Genomic DNA, 26874 nt, shown 5'->3' on the forward strand with positions numbered 1-26874 from the left:
TATGATCCTAGTAATTTTTTCATTTTTTTAGTCTCTCCAACAAAGTGGTTCACTTTGTCAAGGAGTAAAGATTCATGACTGAAACTAATTGGCTGTGAATTTTATTTGTATCATCAGTGGGAAAGAGACCAATTAACACTTGGCAAGCTCAAAAATCATATGCCCATTTGACATTCAAAGAACTATATTTAATGTGGCTTTTCTTTCTTTCTTTTTTTTTTTTTTTTGAAGTCAGAAGACACATCAAACAGCCATGCTCAAGAGCAGGCTAGCAAACTCGTACATAGATTCTTTCCAACACCCTTAGAATCACTAAGATCAGAAAGCTAATTAGTACCTTAATGGGACACATTACAATGGTCAGTTGCTTAAGAGGGGTAGATAAATGAATAAAGAAAGGAATGAAATGTAACCTGGTGAATTAAAAGATTGTAAGATTATTTTAATTTTATGATAAATGCATTCATTACTTAATATTTAAATTTTTTGAAGAATCTAAAAGCATAAAAATAGCGTAGAATGAAATATTGAGCTCACGGATTGACTCTTGCCCTTTGTCGTAAATAAAACCAGTCCTTAAGATATCAGGCTATACTGGCAAGGATTTGTGCTTCTTTTGCATCCAAGGCAAACGATTCTGAAAAACTCCAATGGTAAATGCTCAGTGAATGCATGGATGATCAATTCAATTGATCTTTGTTTTATAAGTATGTGTCTAGCTCCATTGAAGAAGTAGTCAGGTACATTATTTGCAGAATACGAGGCGGTAATTATTTTCTTCCTTCCCATACAAGTCAATAAATTTCTAAAGAACTCTACTAATCTTAAATTACGGTGGTATCACCTGTGATACAAATAATGGCAGAGGCATTTCTGAGGTCATAAATAATATTTAATATCACCCCTTATTTTGGCTTTAGTCACCACCATAGAATGTTAATCTCATTTCCTCACAGAACCCTAGGTGTAAACACAAGCATCACCATTTTTAACTTTTTGACTTTGGGCAAGGTATTTCAGTGCTCTGTACGTATGTTTTCTGAATTATTAATGGAGATAATAATAATAATAGTATCTCTCCAGAGTGTAGTTTTGGAGTTTAATTGAGATGGTACATGTGAATCACTTAGAACATGCAGAAAGCTCAAGAAACATCAGCCACTTTTCGTACTATTATTATATTATCACCCACTGATCCACAGAAGATGGAATTCAACCTCTTGAATTCAGAATAGTCGCTGAGTGCACTGAACCTGCGCCAGTGCTCTGGGGTATGCAGAGATGAATCTTCTGTCCTATGAAGAACCACCACCAATATGCCCTCCTCTATTCTTTAGCCAGACTTCGGTTAGAGTCCATAAATTCTACAAATGGAGATAGTATTGCAAGCTTTAAATAAGGAAAGGCCCTTATTTATGTAAATATCTCTTTAAAAAAAAAGACTTATTTATTTCAGAGTTGGGGGAGGGGCAGAGAGAGGGAGAGAATCTCAAGCCGACTCCCCACTGAGCGTAGAGCCCCACGTGGGGCTCGATCCCAGGACCCTGAGTTCATGACCTGAGCCAAAACCAAGAGTCAGTCACTCAACCACCTGAGCCACCCAGACGCCCCATATGTAAATATCCACTTTATAAATGACTTGTTAATGTAAATATCTACAAGTCATGACATGCTGCTGTCGTTTTTCTGATTTTTATTTATTTTTTTATTTTTTTTATTTTTTAAAGATTTTATTTATTTATTTGAGAGAGAATGAGATAGAGAGAGAGAGCACATGAGAGGGGGGAGGGTCAGAGGGAGAAGCAGACTCCCCGCTGAGCAGAGAGCCCGATGCGGGACTCGATCCAGGGACTCCAGGATCATGACCTGAGCCGAAGGCAGTCGCTTAACCAACTGAGCCACCCAGGCGCCCTGTCGTTTTTCTGATTTTTAAAGTTACTGTTGTCCACTTAGTCATCATGGTCCCAGGACACTGGAGCCGCCTGCGTATTTTATTTCAGAGAGGAAATCTGGGCTGAGGCTACTGGTGGTAGTTCTCCTTTGCAGGGCCAAAGGAGAGAGAATGACAAAGTTTCAGAGGAGGAAGAGGCCAATCCAGATTTCTTGTACTCCCATCTCTACAGGTGGTGACCCTTTTGACTAAGAACTCACCTTAATACTTACTGGGTAAAAAAAAAATTGTGCTGCGGGCACTCCAGGATAAACCACGTAGGTTTCAGGGTTCTAGGCTTGATGCTCCCTCCTCTGGTCTCCTTGCCAAGTCCTTCTTTTCTATTTTTTTTTATTTAAAATATTTAACAACTACACAACTTCCTTAGCACAGGGGCAGAGTCTGAAGACTCTGTGCTGTATCAGGTATAAACCCTTTAGCTGCTGAATCAGAGGGTGGCCCAGGGAGCCATCCAGTATTGGGAAGGAGAGGGGGAGCACTCAGTTGCATCACAGCACATACAGAATTATCTCAGAATTTAACACCGGGTATGGAAGAACCAATGTGGCTGGCCCCTATAGACAATGATTTTATCGAGCTCCAACTCTACTTGTGTTGAAATGTATCTGTTGACTCCTCTGCCTGCCTAAACTGTGAAGAAATGAGCAAAAAGGGGGTTTGTTCATGTTTTATCTCTAATACCAGCAGACTGAATCTACCTAGGAGAGTCTCTGACTATATTTAATTAAATGAAGGAAAGAATCCCTGTTGGATATGAGTACATTTCAGGAAATTGAGATGGAACTTTCCAGCAAAAAGATGTTTGTCACCCCTGAAGATGCAACTCTATTGAGATAACTCAGTGTGAGGTGAGGGGATCCAGTAGTCTAAAGCCTGAGAGCAAAGTTCCAACCCACTAGGACCAGGATAAAATAAAAGGGGGGGGGGGCGCATTGGGAGTTACTTCAGTTCAAAGAGTATAAGGCAGGTTAATAATACTTATATTAAAATTAAGAACAGACTAGACGAGAGAAAGAAAAACAACTACCAGAAACACTCTAAAATGGTATTGCCCACTATCTTAATAACATTTTGCTAGGACCAAGCCACAAATATAATGTTTTTCTTACATTTCTGGAAAGGCATTTGCCTCCCTTTCAATAGACAAGCCTCCCCATTTCCCTAAACAAGCCAGAAAATCCATACGCTCATGAATGGGTGCAGGGTTGCTTCAGTGGTATAATAGCAGCATTCTGTGAAATGAATCCCTCTTTGCTCATCTTAGTTTATGCCTAGAAAATGTTGCTGTCACATGGTGAGCCAGAAACATACTCAGAGATACTTTATTTCATCAGATTATCTCTTTTGGAGAGTACTGGGATCAAAACATCAATGGATACAAGATTTGTTGGCATGGCAGAAGGAGCAAAACTGAATTTTTCACTAAAACCTGTGATTTGTATCACCTTTAACAAGGGGATAATTGCTTCTCTAATTATAATTGAGCTATTTCTCATAGGAGTTTAATTGGGGGAAGAGGGCACAGTGTTCAACTTATTGACCCCGTTGTGCTTAGAAACCATCATCTTATTTATCAACATTTGCATTTCTAATTAGCAAGTGGGAAAATATGGGTTGAAGGGCAAAAGAATAGATTATTTTGCTGAGTTTAGTCTTGATAAACAGGGAACAGATTTTTTTTTTTTTTTTTAAGCTACTACTGCCAGGGCAAAAAGCTGCCGGCAGCTGGAGGCTCCGCCAAATGTGCAGCATCAGGTGGCACTCCATCCAATTGATTATTAATATGGCTGCTGAACATTTTGTTTCATGAGAGGCGTGCATGTTTCACTGCCGTTCCCTCAAAACCGGAACTTCATGTTGATGCATTTCCATGCAGGTGCATTGTCTTCCGAGCTGTGCTTTATATTCTCTGCAGGCAAAAGAGCTTTAGAGAGGAAAGAAGAGTTTGAATACAAATCTGGGGAGAGATACTGCTTTCAGTGCCCAGTAAGATCTGGTGGAGCTTTTCCTAGCATGGGTGTAGCAACAGGAAGGGGTTTTTATTACGAGCTGATTATCAGCCTTGCAAACAGTTTTGCAAGAGCATTACGTTCCCAGAGTAGTAGTCAGCTTGCAAGCTTTGCATTGGTTCAGTCAACAGTTGTCAGCGTCACCTCTTTATCATGGTTATCCCATGTGTTTTTCTTCCAATATCTGCCTCTAATAGTTATACACAGAGATCACCAGAAGCCCAAATAGCCATGTAAACCACGTTAAAAATAATAATGAAGTTAAATGATGCCAACATCAATTCTTAAAAAAAAACAGTAAGAAAGTATAAACCCTTTCTGGACTCCTAACACGTTTGGGGCTTCACTGGTGCACATACATAGTGGTTCCTTTGAGCTGTAGTACAACACGCACTCTTTATTTTTTTAGTCATTAATCCCTTGATTCAAGAATTATTTGTTATCTACTCACTGTGTGCTGGATACTTTTCTAGTATCCAGGAGATGCAAGTCAGCCAAAGTCCCTAATGGGTTAAAAAAGAAAAAAGGACTAAACAGGAATAGAAATAAATGGTCAAGATACTGTCCTGCAATTGCAAATGAAAGGAAATAAGGCAAGGTCATTTTGAGAGGTTGATGGTTGCTGGGGATGGGAAGTCACTTTCAAGTCAAGGAGAATCTATCTGTGGAGGCACGATCCGACCTGAGGTCTGAGTGACAGGAGAGAGCCGGTCGTGAAAAGATTTGGGTCAGGACGTTCCAGGCGGGGGGAGCAAAATACTCTCAGAAGGAGTGGATGTGGCTATAGACTGAAAAGGGGCCAGTAGCTCAGAGACATACGTCGTGAAGCCGTGAGGAGGGCAGGAAGACCTTCAGTCAGAGGCAGGAGGACGAGTTTGTGGATTAACAGACATGGTAAGTAGCCTGGATGGATCTCTGAACGCAGGAAAAGCCATTGGAGATTTTAAGTACGGAATTGTCATGTTGGGATATATATGTTTTTCAAAGATCATTCTCCCTGCTGTGTGCAAAATTGATTTTCACAGTGTAAGAATGAAAGCAGGGATCCATCTAGGGGACCTTGCCTTAACACAAGCAAGAGAAAATGGTTGTTTGTCTTAAGGTAGAAGTAAAAGAGATGGAGAAATAAAAGGGGATACTTTAATTTCTGTGGGGATAAAAAATTCTGAACATGATTTTTAGAAAAACTTGATTTTATTCAATGAATAAAACCTAGAACCAATTTGGTCTTTCGGGAGAAAGGGAGATATTCCAGGCTAAAGTGCAGCAGATCCACTAGAGTGAGCTTTTCTTAGATGACCTAAAATCAGCAATCAACAGGCCTCAGCTGTTTTCGAAGATCATCTCTCTCTCTCAGTGGCGCTTGAGCACGAGGCAATGACCTAGGCTGTGTCTTTAATCACAGGGCAAGATTGTCTTTTATTTCTATGACCCTTATCTCTTGAGAAAAGTATATGTTTCTTCAATCAGTTCTCTTGCTTTGGAATTTCTTTCAGTGAGTCTCTCCATATGCCTAGAAGCACTATTTACTGTAAACTCACTGGGGATGAGAAATAGCAATCCTAGAGAGCAGAAAGCCAATAATTTCTAATGGTGGCCAGACTTTGTAAGAGTCCCACTTCTACTTGGTACATAAGAAGAAATGCTGGGAGATCCTTATCCCTAAAGGCAAATTTGTAGTAAAGACTGGTTAGGAACTAACCATGGACTCGTCAATTTATGGTTCCTTTGCCCTGAAAAATTAGCATTTTAAGAACATTTCAGTGCCATTTTGCTCCCTTGGAAGAAATTATTAGATATAGTCGTTCTACTTTGGGCATTTTGGGTGGTTGTCACTATTAGTTAATTTAATAGTTCATTAGGTCAATGTGCTTTTATCTTCTCATAGTTGAACTTAGGCTTTAGGAATGGAAGTTTTCAGATTTCAAGACAAGCTTGCCTCCGCAGTGTGGTCTGTGTACATTCAGCTCTCAAAAGCAATGAGCCAGACATATGTGCAATTAAGGGAGTGTTTCCTCAATAGGAAAACAAATTCCTTTCTTAGCAAATCCCTTCCCTTTGCAGAAGTTACAACTGAGCAAAATGTCACTACATTTTCCACTTGCTTTTTTTAATTCTTTGGCTTTTTTTTTTTTTTACAATTGTCTAAAGATACAATTTCAACATGCTTGAAGACCAACACTTTTTTTAAAGCATAAAAACACACTTCCTTTCACAAACCCATTGAAACGTACAAAATATTTTGGACAGTAGTCAACACAGAAGTGAATAGCATCTTACTTCACTGCAAATCTGACAAGCAAATGGATGCATAAACAAAGTAGCCTCTATTCTTGACAATAGAGAACATCTGCAACAATATCTCCACAATAGCTATGGGGGTGGTAGGAGGTGGAGGGAGAAAGGGCGCGTCATTGTGCACACTTTTTTTTTTTTTTAATGGCCTTTTGCTTCTTGTTTTTTAAGGCACTTTTTAGCCACAACTTTTACGGGTAAAGAACATTTGTTTGCGTCCTATAACAAAGACTTTCTTAGTCATGCAAGGGATGGTGAGAAACTGTTGCCACTGTGAGAAATCAAAAGAAAATAATTCTGGGATTTCAAACTCTGGAGCAATTGGAGCCAACTCCTACCTGGTAAAAGTCTCCAGAAGGCTATTAGCTATGGACATTTTTCTTAGAATTGCCAAGACCTTACTATTCAAAGTGTGATGCATAGATTATCTGTATTGACATGACCTGGGAACTTCATAGAAAGGCAGAATCTCAAGCCGCACCCCAGGCTACTTAATCAAAATCTGCATTTCAGCAAGAACATTAGAACCAGTCTACATGCTGTACTGGTTTTCCAGCGAGGATGCACATTGGGATCACCTGGGAATTGGTAGGATGTGCAGCCTGGCTATCAAGATTTTTAATAGCTCCCCCGGTGATTCTAAAATCCAACAAAGTTTGAGAACCACTGGTCTAAAGGGCAGGGTTAAAACAAACAAATACAGGAAAAACTTCAAACTTGTCACTTCTAAACCGGTCAGTAAAAGTTGGCAGACTCCCAGCTTCCAGCCAATGCTCCTTCTAGAAGCTTGGCTTGGCTCAGTTTTTTATTTTGATAATCACCCCATAATTGCTTCTCCCATTTGTTTGATTAATGTACCTGCATCCGACGACGCTGGGCTGAATCTCCATTCTCTTAGGTGTACACACTCTTCCTAATTCTGTTGTATCATTCTCAGTCTCAGTGTTCTGACTCAAGGGGCTCCAGTTTGAGTTCAACAGAGTAGCCTTTTCTGATGGATGTGGGTTTTTCTAGCTAATGGCTGCTAGACTCACTTTTCATGTTGGGTGGTATGTGGCCGTTTCTCTCTGTTAATTAGAACAAATGTGCCAATTATGTTAATGTTTCTCCAGATATCAATCAGTGAATAATTAGACACAACACATCTGTCTTTCACAGGGGAGTAGAATAGGAAAGAAAACTTCAAGGTGTTTTGTTCTTTATTATTGACGTATATGATTAGACAATTCCTTAACCAATCACATTGTTAACAAGTTCATGTATCTAAAGGGAAAAGGGTGCCAGTAGCTACTTGAGGGGGAAGCTGAGCACCTCTCATTGTTAGCAATTTTATAACCAAAGTCCAACTATCTCTAAAAAGATCTCTGTAAAGAATTTAATTGATCTCTCCTTCCTTTTTTTTTTTCATTTCACTGTCCTATCAGTAAAATGCAGGTATGTCATTTTCCCTGAAGTACAAAAAGAAACAAGTTCTTAAGTAGAAGTATTTAAAATTCTCAAAAAGAACTCAGCTTTATTGATAGAAAAGATCACACTGAAAGAAATCACAAAACTCAGCCTATAGGGTTATGTTGAAGGTGTTGTAAAGATGTAAATCACGATCAGATTTATAATTTGTTATACTTTCTGCTTATGTGTCTCCATGAACCTTAACTTTGGAGCCTTCTGATTATGAGAAAAATTATTTTGCTTCTGTTGTTTTATTGGCATTTGTGGCCCGTACATGACATGGTTTTACAGAGATGGAGTTTAGCCAAATTATTTCCTAATACAAGTAATGCTTCTACCCTTGTGTTGATTCCGGCAGTATGGAGAAGAGACATATGAAACCAACACATGAGTCTTCCTGAAGGTAGTCAAAGCATATTCTTGAGATGCTTTTACATAAAGTTTTTTGTTTAGTGTAAAGTATATACACTGTAGCAAATATGGCTCATGTTCCTAATGTCTAATAATATTCAACTATGTACTTTTATCATCTAACGGTAAAACACCATCACTGTTGTTATAAGGTCTATATTACTGTGGTTTCAAATATATTGTCTCCATTGTTCTTTTAGAAACAGTCGGTCAGAAAATGAGAATGGAATTTGTTTTTATTATGTTCAATTAGCCAGCATATAGTACATCATCAGTTTTTGTTGTGTGTTCAACGATTCCTTAGTTGTGGATGACACGCAGTGCTCAGAATGGAATTTAGTTTGTAAATTATTTCTTCTTACCGTGGCACTGATTTGCTTAAACAAAATGTAGAAACGACTGAGAGCAAACATTTACTATATTTGGAAATAGTTATGATTGCTAATACTAGTTAGTGCCAGGCATTCCTAAAAAGCCCCTGATATATGCATCATCCTGGGATATGTTCTTTTTGCCCAGGGAGTTGGAAGGGATGAGGCAACAAGGAAAAAAGTTCATGGTTGTTGATTTATTTTAATTACATCATTTTGTCCAAATATTTGTGTTTTATTTTTTAATAGTAAAACATGAACATAGTTAGGCTTTACACGATTTTAGTAGCAAACCATGAAACAAATTACTAAAGATAGATAATGTTTGGAAAATAATTATTTTGTGTAAATGAGTCCCCCCACTTTACTCTTAACATTAGAAGTTTGGGGCTCTGTCTTAGGTAGCTTAGCTTTTATGCTGCTTAATTAGAAAAAGGGGACGGGGGTGAATAAAGGTGAGAAAATGAGTGTGGGAAGTCAAGATTAAACTGGAGATTATAATTTATCCCGTATTTAATGATAAGCTATGAATGGATAATCCACTGGGAATGGTAATCCACTTTTCTCTGCCTTTGCTGATGATATAAATCAAAACTTAAATTTAAACTGAAGAACAAAGTTTTTAGGGGGGAGAGTTGAAGCATGAGGTTGTTGAATGCTGAAACGGCTGTTCAGAAAAGGTTGTGCAAGCCCGAGCCCTTGACAAATGATCTCCATGTTTTGCTGCAAAACCTTTTTTTTTTCTCTGACAGCACTTATATAGCCAATAGTTCTGAATTTTATAAAATATCAGTAACAGTAAAGCTATAAAACCATGCATCTAGGAGCCATAAAAAAAAAAAAGTTGATTCTTAAATCACACCACACACAGGAAGGGATGGCAGTTTTATACATCTTTTCTGGGAACACACAATATGGGGTCAATATGCTCTAGTCCTGAAACTTATAATCAAATTGGGATTCATTCATCTTCATTAATAAAATCGTGTTGGTGTTTTGAGAACTCTCTGCCAGACTGAAGGCATCAATGGAACTGAAAGACCCAACTGTTGGAGGGATTTCTAAACATTTTATCTTCCCAGAAGAGCTGGGAACCAGTTCTTATATAGGAAGGCTAGAAATATGACCTCTCTTCTGGTACATACACTAGAAGGGATTGAGGCTGTAAACAAGGGGAAACTTTCCTCACTGGGAGAGTTGTATGAATGAAGACTCATAAACTAATACCAATAGCCCTATGCAGTGGAAAATTGAAAGATTTCTCCCAGTTCTTGGTTTTTTTCCTGATTAGTATTATGAATATGAAGATATGTACTTCTTAATAGAGACACTAAGGGACACTGAATCATCAACATTTAAAATACACTTATGCAGATATAACTCTGTTTGGGGTATAAACTCAGTCTTGGAGAAGAAGCAATTAAATTAGATTTATTGCCTGCCTCCTAATTCCAGGTGCTTTTCCTTCCGTATCTCATTAAATCCTCCTACAACGCTGGGAGGGATAGTCCTTCCCTCTGTACCCGTGAGCATCGTGCTTCTGGGAGCTTCCAGCCTGCACAAGGCTGCAAACTTAGCAAGTAGGAGGACCAGGCTACAGAGCCAAGTCTGGCAACTCCAAAGTCCATATTTTTCCTATAACAACAACAACAACAAAAAAGGTTTTACTGAGTGTATGTTTTGGAAATTCAGTTCATTAAAATGACACAAATTGTGTGTAGCCTTATTTGATTGATTTTCATGAGTTAATCAGATAGTATCCGGCCAAAGATGTCTTTTGGGGAGAAGTCATTTATTTAAAAAGAGTTAGATAGTCTCATCAGTTTTCCAAAAGCAGAATAAACATGTCGATTTGTGTTATTTGTTGTTATTATCTACACACACTTCATTAAGAAAATGGAAATTTTAGAATGTGAAAGAAAAATTAAACTCAACTTCTGGTCCATTTTTTTTAGAATATCTCAATGATTTTTAAACATACTTCATTTGGTGATGTTCAAGAATTTTTTTTCAAAATATTTTGCTAAAATGAAATTAATTGGTATGATTGAGATATATATATATTCATCCCAGGTCACATTTTTTTGTTTGTTTGTTTGCTTGTTTATCACAGTACTTGCTCTTAGTTCTGTGACAAGCAGTACTTTGCAGTACTTAGAAGTCCTATTTCAACTTCTAGAAATCAAAATATATGCATTGCTAAGAATCTAACATTTTGATTGTCTGCAACTTTAGATGTCATAATTATTAAATATTTTGTCTAATTTCTAGCACCTGCAATAATCCTCAGTGCATATTAGCTATTCAATGGATACTCAGGGAGTAAACGAATTTTAGGTAGATCCTACTGACTTATATTTTCCTGTGCATTCATGTCTTTGTTTCTTCTCTCTGAATGTGGCTACATATCTCAATTAAGGGAATGCTTCTTTACATACACTTTCCACTTTTTAGTAGTGGTTTTATTTTCTATATGGGTACTCATTCATGCCTTTGTTCATATATTCATTCATTCATCCATTCTTTCACCACCCTTCAGCCATGAAGGCTTTATTTCTGCTTCTCAAATAGTGACTTTTGTAATTGCTCTTCCCTGTACCTGGAACACTCTGGCTCAGTATGATTGGCTCTTTCTAGATATTCATGTTCTAGTGATTAGTCAGCTCTGCAGAGAGGCCTTCCCTGTCATCTAAAACAAGAGTCAGCAAACTATAGCCTGCTGGCCAAATACAGCCCACCACCTGTTTTTGTAAATAAAGTTTTATTGGAACACAACCATGCTCGTTTCATTTACATATTGTCTGTGCCTACAGTTTAGAAACCTTGGTGCACAAAACCTTAAATACTTAGTATATTACCCTTTACAGAAAATGTTTTCTGACTCCAGATCTAAAACACTGTATGGCACTGATTATTTTTTCTAGCCCTAAGGACCATTGAAATTACCCAGTATATTTATATTGTTTATATATTGCCTTCTCTCTTGAGAATCACTTGGAGGGCAGACTTTGGTTTATTGATGCATCCCGGGTACCAGGAATAGTGAGGTCATCTAGTAGATACTCAGCAAATATTAATTGGATAAACAATAAATAACATTTTGAACATCTCTGCTAGGATACTGTGCTAGATACTGTGAACACAAAACTAAACATATATATTCAGATATCCACATATATATTCAGAGATGTATCACGTTGGAGATATCATATACACATAAGTAATCATGCTCTCAAGAACTCCCAGGCACAAACTTTACACATATCATTACAGTACAGTATGATAAATGGTTTGATAAGATTGCTTCTGCTGCACATAAAAGGAAAACAGAGAAAAAGTGTTTCGGAATGAAGGTGTCTTTTGAGGTGAATATTGAAGAATGGGTAGAATTCTCTCAGCAGAAAAGGAGGAGAAAGGCATTCTGGGTAGAGTGACGGAAAATGCAATGAGTGGCCATGTTAGTGTTGATCACACGCTAAGGAAACTTCAGAAAGTTCAGTATGTCCAGAGAGTGGTATTAAGTGATCAAGGTGAAGCTAAAGCAATAATTGAGGACACTTGTAAAAGATTTCATGTGAAGTTTGGATTTTAACCTAGAAACAATGACACAATAAAGAACATTTTAATTGAAGCTACTGTTTTTAAGATTTATTTTTTAGTAAGAATTATTGGAACTAAAATAGTATCACAGTACTTAAGAGTAGGGGTAGAGAAAGGAAGCCAGGTTTGAACAAACATTCTAGGCACCATCCATAACTGAATAGAATAGTTTTTGAAGAAAGGCACAAGGATTCCTGTAAGCTCTGAGTTTAGGACTGGCAGGATAACGACTCCATAATTAAACAGAAAATCAGGAGGACCACATTTATAGAGAGAGGAATGATGTGAGGAGATACTGAGATCAATTCAATACCTGTTCTGCATTTCGTATTTATTGAGCATTCAGTTGGAGTTATCGAGAAAGTAATTGAAAATCTGAATGGAGTTGAATAAACATTAGGACTGGAGTTAATGATTTTTGAGTGAACAGCCATGAGTGTGAAGATCACCAGTGCATATAGGCCAGTGGTTTGCAAACCTGGCTGTGCATTAGCATTACCTGAGGAGCTTTTAAAAACACCAAGGCCTGGGGCGCCTGGGTGGCTCAGTCGTTAAGCCTCTGCCTTCGGCTCAGGTCATGATCCCAGGATCCTGGGATCGATCCCTGCATCGGGCTCCCTGCTCCAGGGGAAGCCTGCTTCTCCCACTCCCCCTGCTTGTGTTCCCTCTCTCGCTGTGTCTCTCTCTGCCAAATAAATAAATAAAATCTTAAAAAAAAACAAAAACAAAAACAAAACAAGGCCTGGGCCCTTCATATGCCCAATTCAATCAGAACCTCTGCAGGTGAGGCCCGGGCAGGAGCAGGTCTTAAAACCTCCCTGGGTGATCACCGCTATAAAGTTAAAAGGAGAGAAAATGAAAGAGAGAGCCCTGCGGAGGATAGTGTGAACTCTGGTGGATAAAATAAAGGGACCAGGGAAAGAGGTTTGAGAAAGAACAGCTAATCCCATGTACAAGAGCGGCATAGGGAAAGACGATGCTGTTGGCTTGTTGGACAGGGCAGCGAGGGAGGTCGCTGGTCACCTCTGAAAGTGCAGTTTGAGTGGTGAGCGTGAATCCAGACAGCTCTACATTGAAGGGTCAATGGGCAGATGAACAGTGAGGACAGTTTAGCCACCAAGGGAGAGAGGAGATGAAAGTGAGGCTGAGAAGAGCAGGCGTGTCACAGAGTAATTGCCTTGTTGGTTGGTTTTTAGGATGGACGGGGGACATGTGCGTGTTTGTGGGTGACCTGACACGGAAGGAAGGAAGAGCTTTGAGAGGAGTTTATATCTTTTGGCCTTATATGGTCTGTTTAAAAAAAAAAAAAAAAAGACCTATGTCATCTGCTTAGATTAAGGAAGATCACAAAAAATATTGAGTAATATGTTGATGACCTGGGGCCTCAAGAAGTCAGAGGGGGACAAAGTGAGCAGTGGGTGCAGCTCCTGAGTGCAAGATTCTATGAGGCGGAGGTGGGAATTGGTCTCGCAAGTGGGGCAAACGCCTTCTGCAGAAACTTGCTCCTTTTCCCATTTCCTAACATTTTTCACTAGAGGAAGATGACCTTATTTGTGTTTGCCTTTTCTTGATTGAATGTTGAACAAGGTCTCACAATATGAAGATTGCCCTTTACAGAACTATCTCACGTTGCTCAGCATCCTTGCCACGGAGCACGTTGCTTAAGAAAATAACAGACCACAGAGTGTTCAGTTAGATTTAACACAGGTGAGTCATAGCATATGGATATGTGCACATAGGAGGTTTTTTTAGGGATAGAATTTGATGGAATGCTGTTAGGTAAAAAATGTGCACATTAAAAACATTTTAAGTATCTTTCATTTTGCACCAGATGTTCCTTTCGCTTATTAAACTTAAATTTTAATTTATAAAAGTCTTTGAACCTAGTAAAGGCACTAAATCAGATAGTGTTTTATTATCACCTATCATGTTCAGGGACCCATTAGTGGCATATTAGGGCCTCCTTCCATTCTGATGAATGCCAAGAATTGTAATGACCTGATTTGCTAAAGAGTTTGTCACCCTGTCATTATAGTCCCTTACTATCTCAAATACCACACGAATCCTCCCAATTAGTTTGCACCTGACTTGTGCCACCCTAGAGCCTTTTATACCCTCATATGATGTATCTTGGGAAGATTGGGATGCAGGAGATGCCTTCATTTTGAAAAGTAGAGGACACGTTTTCAGGGCAATCGGTTTTAGGATGAAGTGTATATGGAAGTTAAAGATATAAATACAGATTCCCTTAAATATGTTTTTGTTTGTGTACCCCTTAGAAAAATTTTGCATATTGTTGGTTACTTGATTTCCAGTTTGAAATCCATGTGCCTTCAAACTCTTATTTATTTATTTATTTATTTTTAAAGATTTTATTTATTTATTTGACAGACAGACACAGCTAGAGAGGGAACACAAGCAGGGGGAGTGGGAGAGGGAGAAGCAGGCTTCCTGCTGAGCAGGGAGCCTGATGCGGGGCTCGATCCCAGGACCCTGGGATCATGACCTGAGCCAAAGGCAGACGCTTAACGACTAAGCCACCCAGGCGCCCCTCAAACTCTTCTTTAACCTGAAAATAGTTTTCCCTTAGTCATTTATATGCCAAGTTTGGTAATATTTTATATGGTTTAGATCAAGATGTTATTTCTCAGGTCATTTGCGTATAAAGAGAACCTTGTAAGGATGGGATTAAAAACTAGCCCCTCCTAAAGACATTTCAAGTCACTGCCAAAAATTGAGGTGCATCTTTCAAGAACAAGGATTCTTTCCTGATGCGCCTGAAGTCAAAGTGCACCCACCCAGTCGTAGTGTTGGCTCTGACAGTGAACCTGTGTTTGTCCTATAAGAGTGAGCAGGGTGGTGGTAATAACTGTTTCCCTACAGAGCGCTAGCTAGAGGCTAGCCTGGGTCCATGTCCTGGCATAACTAACATGTTCTTGCTGTCCCGGCTTCTTCTAGCTGCCACCACATGATCTGGAGCCCCCTCCATGGATGCTCATGTCTGTAGCTCTATGGTGGCTTCCTCCCCGTTCTTGCTTTAATAGGCAAACAAGAGCCCAGGGCTCAGGCAGTCCAGCATTCAGATCTGTGCCTCTTCTCGAGCTTTGTAAGCCTGCACCGGTTCCTCTCTCTGAACTTCATTCTCCTCATCTGAAAAATGGGTCTATACATACCTCCCTCACAGAACAGCTGTGAGGAATACAGATTATGTATCTAAAGGACCTAGCACGGTGCCTGAAATACTCCATACCAGCTCATTGTTTTCTGTTTTTTCACTCCTCGCCAACACATTTCATCCTTCCCACCCCATTCCCTGCCCTCCCAATTTCAGTGCAAGGAAAATGTTTTGTTTTGGAACTCTTTCTTAAACCAGGTCATGATTCACATTAGGGACCACAGGGCACCCTCTCCCCCTCCAGAATACATCCCCTACTTCTGCCACCCTAAAGCTTGCAGTTGTACCATAACCACAGCATGAGCCATCATATCTACCTTTCCTTTCCTATTTGACCAGTCCAGCTGCCCCAGAATCTTCTCTGTGTGGGGAGAAAGAGAAACAGAGAAGAGAGCTCAGGATAGTCACTCCTGAACTTGGGGTCATAGTGAGAGCAGGTGACCAGAAGGAAATTCCCTCTCTTGGGAACCTAGATAAATGTGTTAAATCCAAAGAGGTGTTTGCTATTATCTGGGGGTTGGAGATGGGGTAGAGACTGATGTCATTAAAAGAACAAGTGATGACCATTTTATGTTATCTATTCTTCACTCCCCGCTCCCCCCCACACACGCACACAAATAGGTAGCTTGGAATTCTAAGTGCATAATCAAATTTGGGGGCTATACAGGTCCAGATAGTAAAAACAAGAAACGGCTTATTACTAAAAAGAGAGGGAGAGGGAGAGATTGAGGATAGATTGGACATCACAGGGTATGGAGAAAGAAATGTGTGTGTCCAAAAAAACACATTTCATTAAGTAGACAAATGTAAAATTATTTTCATGTTGTGAGGGTCAAGTTGTTTATGGAAAATAAGAATATGCTTGGAGAATCATTTATTCCTTAGATTCTTTAAGAATCCATTTTCTTTTTTTAGAAGATTAATATTTAGGGGCACCTGGGTGGCTCAGTCATTTAAGCATCCCATTCTAGGTTTTGACTCGGGTCATGATCTCGGTGTCGTGGGATAGAGCCCTGCATTGGGCTCTGCATTCAGTGGAGAATCTGCTTGAGATTCTCTCTCTCTCTCTCTCTATCTGCCCCTCACCCCCACTTGTGCGATCTCTCTCTCTCAAATAAATAAAATCTTTTTTTAAAAGAATATTAATATTTAACATGAAAACTTGAAACCCGACCAAGTGGCTAGTTCTCTATTTGGAGCCAGTCAATTTCATGAAACCAGTGTTAAGCTGTTCTTTTTCTTTTCTCTGTATATAATGTACCATATCGAGCTGTAATTGTGACTTAAAAACACATGACAAACGTTTTGAATGTTAAAAGAAGAAAGAACAAGCAATGATGACTAACTTGAAGCAGCAGGAAAACACAACTGGGAAACTCAGGTAAAATCAAAAGTATAAAAATGTGGATGGTTTGGGTCTAGGTAAAGGTAATAGTAATATATAAATTGCCTCTCATTTATGCCTTATTATCAAGTACAATAGTGACTATTTCTCAAATTAATCTTGCTAAAATTTTTTTTATTAAAAATCTATTCTACTTATGCCTTTAAAAAATTAATCTAGTGTGAGGATTTGCTTATAACCTAAAAGAATTAGAAAATAATATTTATGCAGACTGATTAAAATGCCATGTTATACTTTCTCTAAAGCACACACATGCTAATGACTTCTCTAGGCTTATGGATTCACAAAGTTTAAATGGAAATATGTATTTAGGTTTAGCATACAAACTAGATTGGCCAATTTAATACTTAATCATTTATATATATCTAGTACAATCTTAAAGAGTTATAATCTAATGGTGAGTTGACTTTACCTCAATAAAAAATGTCAGAGAAAGCGAACGGAATTCAGACATCAAGGTACTTTCCTTTTTGTTTTTATTTATTATTTATTTATTCATGAGAGACAGCGAGAGAGAGGGGGGCAAAGGCAGAGGGAGAAGCAGACTCCCCACGGAGCTGGGAGCCCGATGCGGGACTCGATCTTTACATCTGATCTTTACAAACCTTATGGAATGCATTTGAGGATTATCCTCATTTTGTAAATGAGGACCCAGAGGCAGGGAGAAGATAAGGAACTTACCCAAGAGAGACACAGAGGCAACAGAGTTTGATTTTGAACCCAGGCAGTCAGGTTTGAGAACAACCCTCTCAGCTGGTACTTTAGGAACTGCTTCTTAAAGTAAGATTTTCAATTGCACACAGTGGGATTAATCAACAGCAAACATAACAACAGAATATGCAAATAGGACGTCCTAACATTGCCCTGTAACTATTTTTATTACCTGTTAATAAATTCCCATTTCTTTATGAACACTTGAGTCAATTACTTCAAATGTGCCCCAAATTATTGAAAAGACTGCAGTTACTGAGTCACAAGGACAGAAACGCTACTTTGTCTTACTGCAGCACTGACAACAAGTTATGGTTTATGGGCAAAGCCTTTTATTGTTTTCTGAACTACAACCTATTTTTCTCTCTTCTTGAATGTTTTATTCATAGCTAAAAATAACTTCTAACTCAGAAAGACTTCTCCCATGTATAAATCAGAGGGTTTGCTAAATGGGGAGGGGTGGGAGGAAGCCACAGCTCAGGGTGAAATCAACAAGAAGCATTGAAATGAGCAAAACAGGAACAGAATTCAGAGGCCAGACCAAAGTACTGACTCCTGATTAACCAAGATTAGCTTACAAATAAATAGCATTGCAACAATATAATTAATTACTATTCAGTGCAATAAAATCCTAACACAACAAAAGATTCTTTACTGTTTCTTGGGATTTCACATACAGTTTTTGTAAGGAGATTCACTATGAAATTACTTCAAATGGAAGAATGTCACTTTATCTGGTGCTGTTGGGTTCTGGAGACACTGCATGAAAAGGATGTATTTTTTTTTAATAAAAAGATATATTTATAAAGATTTGTATTGATTTCCCATGCTGATTTAGACAACCTCTTACATGATAAACAGAATTATTCTCATGCATTGCAAGCACTTATCTGATTTGTCCCTTTCTCCCCCAGCACTTGACGCCATGCATCACATGTAGGTACTCAGTGTCTGTGGAATGGAATTGAAAAAAACAAGGTGCCTACCGAGATCTTTGTTTATTACAAATTAAAGTTCTTAGGAAACTGGATTTTAGGCTCAGATTTACCATGATCACCTAGATCCTGTGTTTACCAGATGAAGTCTGCAATAATTACTCAAACACCCTCTTTTGCTTCTCCAGCAGACATGCAGGTATAATGTGCGTTAGAGGGGTATGCCACTTTCAAAGATGCCTTAGTTAAAACATGCTGGCCACACAACACTTTAGACTCAGAAATAATAGTGAGACATTGGGGGTCTCCTAGCATAATTCTAGAGGTGCTCTTCTATCTTACGATTTCTCCATTGAGTCCATTTGGAGGCCAGGCCAGCTCTGAAGGATTTCACCTTAAGCAGTAGAGATTTGTGTTCTTAATCTCCAGTAGAACTTAGTTAGAAGGGATATTTAAAATGGCACTCACTAAATATATTTAATATTAAGTTTTCCAGTGAAAGCAGCAACTTTATAGAGATCTAAAAGTGTGTATAACAGACTTGATCCCACTACATATCTTATTTCTGTTCATACATTCAGCAAATACTAACTAAGCACTTACTATATGCCAGTTTAAGGCCACAGCAATATAATATTGATCAAAAATAGATCAGAATTTGCAGAGCTTTAATTCTGGTGGAGGAGACAACTACTAAGTAAAATATAGACTATCTGAGATGGTGAGAAGTGCCATGCCAAAAATAAAGAAAAGAGGGTGAGAGATTGGGGGTATAGGCAGAGAGAGATGTTGCAATTTTAAAGGTAAATCAGGAGATGGCTCACGAAGAAAGTGACATCTCAAGACCTGAAGAAGGGAAAGGAGCAAATTATGCAGATACCTGGGGAAGGGAGAGATTATTTAGGGCAGGTTCACCAGCAGACTCAATATCCACAAGGCAGGGGCAGCACTGATGTGTGTGAGGACCACCGGAGGGGCCAGCATGCTAAGGAGATGAGAGAAGAGAGAAAGTAAACAAGGTGATCTCAGAGAGGTCAGGGGTCCTGGTGATGCTGGGCCTGGTGGGTTTGGTTTTAGCACAAAGCAAGATAGGGAGCCATTGGAGGGCTGGAGATGAGGAGCAGCATGATCCAACTTAGAGTTTGAGGATCACTCTACTGTGTTGAGAATAGACTGTGGATGGCCAAGGGGAAAAGATAAGACAAGAAGTTGCTGCAGTAATCCAAGAGGGAAATGATGGTGGCTTGAACCAGGAGAGGTGGTAGTGAAGGGACAGAAAGTGGTCAGATCCCAACATGCTGCCCTGACTTCCAGCGGGCAAAGAGAGAGGTAGAGAGGAGTCAAGGCCAAGTCTGAGGTATTTGTCTAAGTAACTGGGCGGATAGAGTTGGCATTAACTAAGATGGGGAAAGCTGTGGGTGGAGCAGAGTTGGAAGTGCGGTTCAGAAGGTTGTTCTTAGACACCCCAGTGGAGCCGAAAGAAGGCAGTTGGATATATGAGTGTGGAGTTCAGGGGCGGGGTCTAGACTGGAGATTAAGATTTGTATCTGCATGAGACTGGATGAGCTCACCAAGGAAATGAATATAGATAGAAAGTAGAAAAACAGAAGAGGTGCAGGGACACAGGCTCTACAGGGGAACAGATTTCCGCTCCAGGAAGCTGTGGGGGATGGAGTGCCCTGACCAAGAAAGCAAGTGAGGAGGAGGAGGGAGAAACCAGCAGGGTCCAACCTGCTGCTTAGTCACATGAGTTAAGTACAAGCACCTCACCAATACATCTAACAAAGTGAAAGTGATTGGTGGCTTTGGAAAGAGCAGTATGAGTGAAAGGGTGCAGCTGAATGTGCATTAGAATAGTTTCAGCAGACATGAAGAGGTCAGGAAATGGAGAGAGTAAGTATCAACAAGTATTCCAAGGCCTTTTGTCAGGTGAGCAAAGAAATGTGGAGGTGACTACAGGCAGAAACGAGTGGGGAGGGTTTTAAGTTGTGAAAAATACTTGTATGTCTGTAGGCTGATGGAAATGATTTTGTGTAGAGGGAATATTAATGATTTAAGAGACAGAGAGGAACATTGCTGGGGCTTGCCCTTGACCAGGCACAAGGGAGTGGGATACAGAATACAAATGAGAGGTGATGGGTGGGAGCACGGACAGCTGACCAGTAACCAGAGAGAGGGTGCAGAATAGGGGTGGGGAGGTGGGTAGTGGGAATTGTGGAAACTGTCTTGTGATTGTCACTTTTTTCAGTGAAGGAGAAATCGTGGTCATCAGCTGAAAGTGAGGATAGAGAGGGAGGTAGTGTTTAAGGGGAGAGGAGGTGTGAAATAGCTGTCTAGGAGGACGGGACCATGAACAGATGATGAAAATGTAGTACAATTTTTTGGCAGAATTAAGAGCCCCCTTGCATTGTGTTATCATGAATTTAAGATGAGCCTACTCAACATGGCTGTGCACAGCCACATTCTGCTGCGAGTCTCTGAAGGTGGTGTCAGGGAAGAGTAGCCAAGTTAGTGCCTTAAGGAAGGAGAGGGATGGGGGAGCTGAGAATATAAGGCAAGGGATTTTGAGAATTTGGACATGGCCATTGAAAAGTAGTGAAGAGAGAAGAGGTAACATGAGAGGGGTGAGAGATAACATTGGGAAGTTTAGTAGATTTGTGGGTCCTGGTGAAAGGCAGTCAAAATAGGGGTCCTAGGGGGAGTAAACCAGAAAGATAGGGAAGAGTAGAAAGAGGTGATAACTGAACTTGGGTTTCAGAGGGTTTACAATCAATGGTAAGGACAAGAGTTAGACTGGTGGTTCTCCAACTTTAATGTGCATATAAATCCCTGAATTTCTTGTTGAGATGCACATTTTGATTCAGTAAGTGTACTTGGGCAGACCTGAGATTCTGCATTTCTGTCAGGCTTCCAGGTGACGTAGATACTTCTTGTCAGGGATCTCATTTGAGAGAAAATTAGCTAGAGTGGTACTCCTCAACCCTAGCAGTAAGTGACAGCCCCTTGAGGAGTTTAAAAAATATGGGTGCTAGAACAGTCTTGATGGTGAGTCAGGGTTTCTGTAGGTTAGATTTAATTTCTCTGGATTGGATGTAGAATTGATATATTATGAATGTCCAAATTAGTCTACAGTGAGGCCAGGTTTGAAAGTCTTTGGCCTTTAAGTGTGAGTGTCTTAGAGACCAAGATCATGGCAGGAAGGAGTGCTGTGTACTTGAGAGGCCAAAATTGGAAAGTGTCATGTTTGTCGGGTTATTAAAATCATTAGAAATTATGACAGAAAATGTGCTGGATAAAATGACTGTGAGTACAGAGGTCTGTAGATGACTACAAAAAATATAGAAAGTGGGTGACATAATCTGATGACATGAGATTCAAAGCAAAGCTGTTTGGAGAGAATGGTCTAGAATAGACAGGGCAGAACAAGGAGGACACTCACCCCCAGGCCCACTGTAATTTGGATTTGGGAAATCAAGCAGCCACCACGTGAGAGAACCCCAGAAAAAAACAAAGTAGCATCATGAAGAGCTAGGTTTTAGTTAAAGAAAAGTGAAGAAAACAATCTAAAAAGAGTGTGAAATTTTGGAGTATTTTGCTGCTGCCTCCCGAAGAAGCTTGGAAGGCTGTCGAGACTTTTGCAGGGCGGGAGATGGGGATGCACCAAGCAGTATGAGGATTCTAGTGTGGGCGGTGAGTGATGACCTGAGCTTCTTGTGGAGATGTGGTCTCAAAGCAGGACGTTGCGGCAGCTGGGAGTACTGGCATGAAGGGAACAGGGTAGGGGAGCTACCAGAAGCTGGAGGAGCCCACGGCTCACCTCTCCATGCCTATGGCTATTTCTAAGCAGTAGTGAACCCTCTGTTTCTTTAACCAAAGGCATTACAAGTAAACCCGGTGTGGAAGACAGAGCAAAGCTGAGCTTCTCTGGTTAAAGCCAGAGTTGGGGAGGAGGGCAGTGGCCCCCTCCCAGGACCCTGAGGGCGTCCTCAGTACTTCTGTACTTCTGGGGTTCTTCAGGGGCCCTCAAAACTCAGGTCATAGTCACTGCTCCAGCACTGGCAAGAGACTTGAGAAAAATGTGGAGTGATGTATTTGAAAGTAAAGATGGTTTACCCAATAATCATGGAGGTCTTTTTAGATCTTGTCAATTGTGCAGATCGCTCTTTTTCTTCCATCTAATAAACTTTCAAATAAACAAGTGGTTTGCAATATCCCTTGGGATGTCTTAATGTCACTTATGATTAGGATTATATCACTGTTAATAATTGATGTGATTTAAGTAGAAGAAACCATAGTTTTCAACAGTCATGGGTTAGGTCGGATTCTCCAGAAACAAACCATGAGGCCAAGATTTGAATGCAAGAGGTTTTTTTTATGGAAGCATTCATAGGAGAGAGAACCTTACAGGTGGGTGGAGCATGCTAGACAGAAAACAAGAAGCCCAGTAAGTGTGGGCATGCAGGTGACACCTCAAGGAGATAGCTTCAGCCTCATCCCGCAGGGGAAGTCTGGAGAGTAGCAGCTCGGATTCTGACCCCAACTGGATACAAAGCATATTTCCACACCCATGAGACAATGGCTGAGGGGGGGTAGGTTGGGGGGCAGGGGAGCTGTGAACCCCTAGGCATTTCCAGGCAGGGTCCAGCAGTCTGAGACCCATCTTTCAAGGAAAGAGTAGCAATTATGGGTCCTTGAAAGGAAAGTACTAAGAGCACACTCACACACACACACACACACACATGCACACACACACAGTGGATCCAAGACCAACTTGGGGGAGCCCAACAGTGCCTTCTATAAGTGGAAAGCTTTCTTTAGAATGGCATAGATATGCCTACCTAAAGATTAGATTAAAAAATTAATGTCCACTTTGAGTTATCATCAATGATAATTAATGATAATTGATCATTATTGTCCTACTTTGTAGCAGTATGAATTTTGCTACCTTCCCTCTTGCGCTTCTAGTGAGATCATACTACTATACACATACGGCCAAATTTTGAGAAAATCCAGGTCAAGAGAGTATGACTCTCTGATCAGATATATCCAAGCATGGCCCCGACTGAATGTGCTGTCTGTAGTTGGAAACAAAATGCATGTTTTCAAACTCCACTGTTTTAGATGGATTCCATTCTGTTTCTTACTACCGTAGTGTAAATACCAAGAACGTTTTGCCATTTCAAAATTCATATCACTACAAATATTGCTCTTATCTACATCCTCATACATTTATTTCAGGGTTGTCGTTGGGTTTTGTTGTTCCCTTTAAATTGTGGCCCTTCTTCTAAGGATTAGAGGAGCATTATTTTAGAGTCCCTATGTTGGATGTAATTTAGAGCTGTACCATGTCAAACCCACTGACAGATTTAGAGATTAATTTCCAGACCTCTTGCGGTGCCAAACTCCTTAAGATTTTGAAAACGGCAACACTGTTGACACTCTACTGCTAAAGATTACTTGTATCCATTATCCCATCGCTATAAAAGAAAAGTTTAAGTGTGGCAAATACCAATGTTGTTTTGCTTTATGGAAAAACCTGTGCATAGAAAAAAAAAAAAGAAGAAGAAGCAACAGCAATTTATAGAACAAGAAATAATTTATCCTCCATAAGGAAAGCTTATATAGCTATATCTCCCAACTTTCAATCTGAAAGGATAACATTGCTGTTGCAAAATTGATGTTACTTACATGGAAAAACTAGTTCAGTAGTTTTGAACAGTCATGTATTAGGTCAGGCTTCCCAGAAGCAAACCATGAGTCAAAGGTTTGATGCTAGTGATCCACAGAAAGAAAGCTTTGAGTATGATGTATTTGTATTATCTTGAAAGTTGATACAAAACCTTTTTTTCTCCAAGTATTTTGGCTTAAGTGCATCTCCAAATACGTGTTTGCTACATTTTAATGTAAGTGCATTTTGGGGGAAATTTAATCCATATGTTTCAGCAAGGTTACCCGTAAATCATCCAAATGTGGGTTTATTAGAGCTACATGAGGTCTAAGATGCCTTTTGAGCTTTTTTTAATAGTCTTTACGTTCTTTTGTGAAAAGCAGCGAGTAAGTTGCCAAGAGTAAACAAATCGAACAGCAAAAGGTTTGAGTTGAGTTTGAAATGCTTAGCCCCTTATTTCTGATTGGGTTCTGAACTTGGCAGTGCGCATTCCCTGTTCCTGCCCGCAGGGCGAAGTGAACACAATTCGAACACTATATTTCCCAATTGGTTCATTGACATTTGAGAATAACGGAGTACAGACAGAATCAGCCTGTTTGGCAGGTTGAGTGATACTTAACATGACCTCAGAAAGTTACTTCCTCTCGGTTTGCAGAAGCTCAGAGCATGAAGCAATGTTATACAAATGATAAAGCTCAAGTTAGGACAAACTGCCATGGAAGGATCCATACTGGGGATTTATCTATTTCTCTTGTGCATCTTTAGGTGGAATGGTTGAAAAATGAAGACATAATTGATCCCGTTGAAGATCGGAATTTTTATATTACCATTGATCACAACCTCATCATAAAGCAGGCCCGCCTCTCAGATACTGCAAACTATACTTGTGTTGCCAAAAACATCGTTGCCAAGAGGAAAAGCACGACTGCAGCTGTCATAGTCTATGGTGAGTGAGCTGTCCGAGTCTCAGTCTAGTTCATGTCAAACTACCGTTCCTCATTTTAATTTAAAACATCCCGGAGAGGCCCCTTGGCAGTCCTCATTGCCACTCTCTCCCAGCTTTGGGCTCCGACAGTGAGGTTTACCTGCTTCCCCCAGAGCCAGCAGATGTCCCTGCCTCTCTAAGCCCTCCCCTCTCCATACCCCCAGACCACCCAGAGCCAGAGTGAGTTTGGAGATGGAGATGCTTGAGTCAGCCTGCTCATCCTTCTGTGGGCCTTGGCTCAGTCAGGTAAACGAGCTGACCTGTTCCCCAAACACATCAGAGCAACATTGACTTCCTGGAATTTGCTTCACACTCTCCCTCAGGGAGACTTAGAGTGAAGGCAAGCACTGCTATCCCCGTGGCCCTCATCCTAACCACGTGGCAAGGTTCAACATGATGATTTCTTCCGGAAGCTTCCCTCCCAAGTCTCTGGTCCTTTCTAGTCCAGCTCATCTCCGACGGGGCCTATCCTTTCTCCAGAAATACTCAACAGTCCCGCTCCCAATTTTGCTGTATCGTGGGATGCTTTTATTTCTCTGCGCGCTTTAGCGCTCAGTTGTCTCCCAGGCATTCTATGGGTAGTTTCATTTCCCCAGCTGTGCGGTAAGCTCCGTTATAGATGGAGAGACCCCTCTGTCTGTCTGTGCATTTCTCACGATGTCGGACATACAGAGGCCCTCATATTCTTGATGATTTCTTGTACCAGAGGTAACCTAACAACCTGGGAAGTATTTTGAGGGTATGCCCCTCTTACCTGAGATGCCTGGGTCACACGACCCACTTGGAACTTAAGGAAGCTCCTCGTGGCTGCGTTGGTGTCAAAGGCCATTCCAGGGGCCTTTGGGTCTGGGTGACTGGGAAGCAGGGGTCGCTATTGGCAAGTATCTGGCTCGTGGTACTTACAGCCGATAGTGCCCTTCGGATGGAGGTCCTTGTGCTGCAAGGAGTTATGAGAAACAGGAGCCACTGTGATGTTCCAAAGGCTGAATATGGGGACGCTTTAAACCTCTCGTGTCCATTACAAGACAGATACAGACTATTTTTTAATCCTCTGAGTACTCTGAGCCTGAATTTCCTCGTCAAGATAATGGCTCCGTTAAATTGTAAGCAGTTGCCTCTCTCCAGTCACAATGAAATGATCCTCTTTTTGTCTTTTCCTAAAGTGGCTGAAGGGCTTGATTAACATCATTTCAAGGGCAGAAGAGAAACGGAGCACATCACAGCACGTAGTAATCATAGATAAATAATGAGGACAGACTCTCTGCGTATGCATTATATACATGTTTAATATACATGCAAATCTCTTTTCCTATGTATAGCATGCTTTCAGTATCTATAAATACAAGCTGAACATTGTTTCTAGAAAGACTCAAACACAAGGAACTTGAGCATGTTGAGTTCAGAAAGCAGCATTGGACTAGGGGTCAGGAAGCTTGTGCTCTCAGACTAGTTCTCCCACTAACTGACCTTCATGGGTCACTCGACCAGGATGCTGGGAGCCCGTGTCTCCTTCTCTGTAGAATGAGAGAATAAGTCTGGGACTTTCTCATTCTTTTTTTTTTTTTCTCTAGAAGTTTATGATTATTCATTTCTCGTTAAAATCCTACCAGAGCAGTACACATATAGTATAACCCCCAATATTGGCCTGCAGGTATGCTAGTGAGCAATTTATACTGACAATTCCACGACATCTGGTTTTGTAAAGCTGAGCAGGTTAAGTTGCTTTTTGGAACACTGAATGAAACTCAACCTATCAACCATCTTTTGTCCTTTTCATGGCCCCATAAAGTCAGTTGTCCAAGGCTCCTAGATGAGGCTCACCAGAAACCCACAGCAAAACATATACATCTAATGAGTATTTCGTTTTCGAGTCTGTTGTGTATATTTATTTTTGTTAGTATCCATTTGT

At 40.2% G+C, this 26874-nt stretch overlaps 1 protein-coding gene across 1 annotated transcript in view; it reads left to right on the forward strand.

Moving 5' to 3' along the window:
- Positions 1-26874, forward strand: part of UNC5C (unc-5 netrin receptor C) — a 340887-nt gene that overhangs the window by 251406 nt on the left and 62607 nt on the right. The window contains exon 5 of the mRNA XM_021680394.1: positions 24746-24926. Coding sequence (XP_021536069.1) covers positions 24746-24926 — 181 coding nt within the window. The remainder of the gene's footprint in view (positions 1-24745; positions 24927-26874) is intronic.

This window comes from Neomonachus schauinslandi, chromosome 2 (genome assembly GCF_002201575.2).
Source record: "Neomonachus schauinslandi chromosome 2, ASM220157v2, whole genome shotgun sequence".
Classification (NCBI taxonomy): domain Eukaryota; kingdom Metazoa; phylum Chordata; class Mammalia; order Carnivora; family Phocidae; genus Neomonachus; species Neomonachus schauinslandi.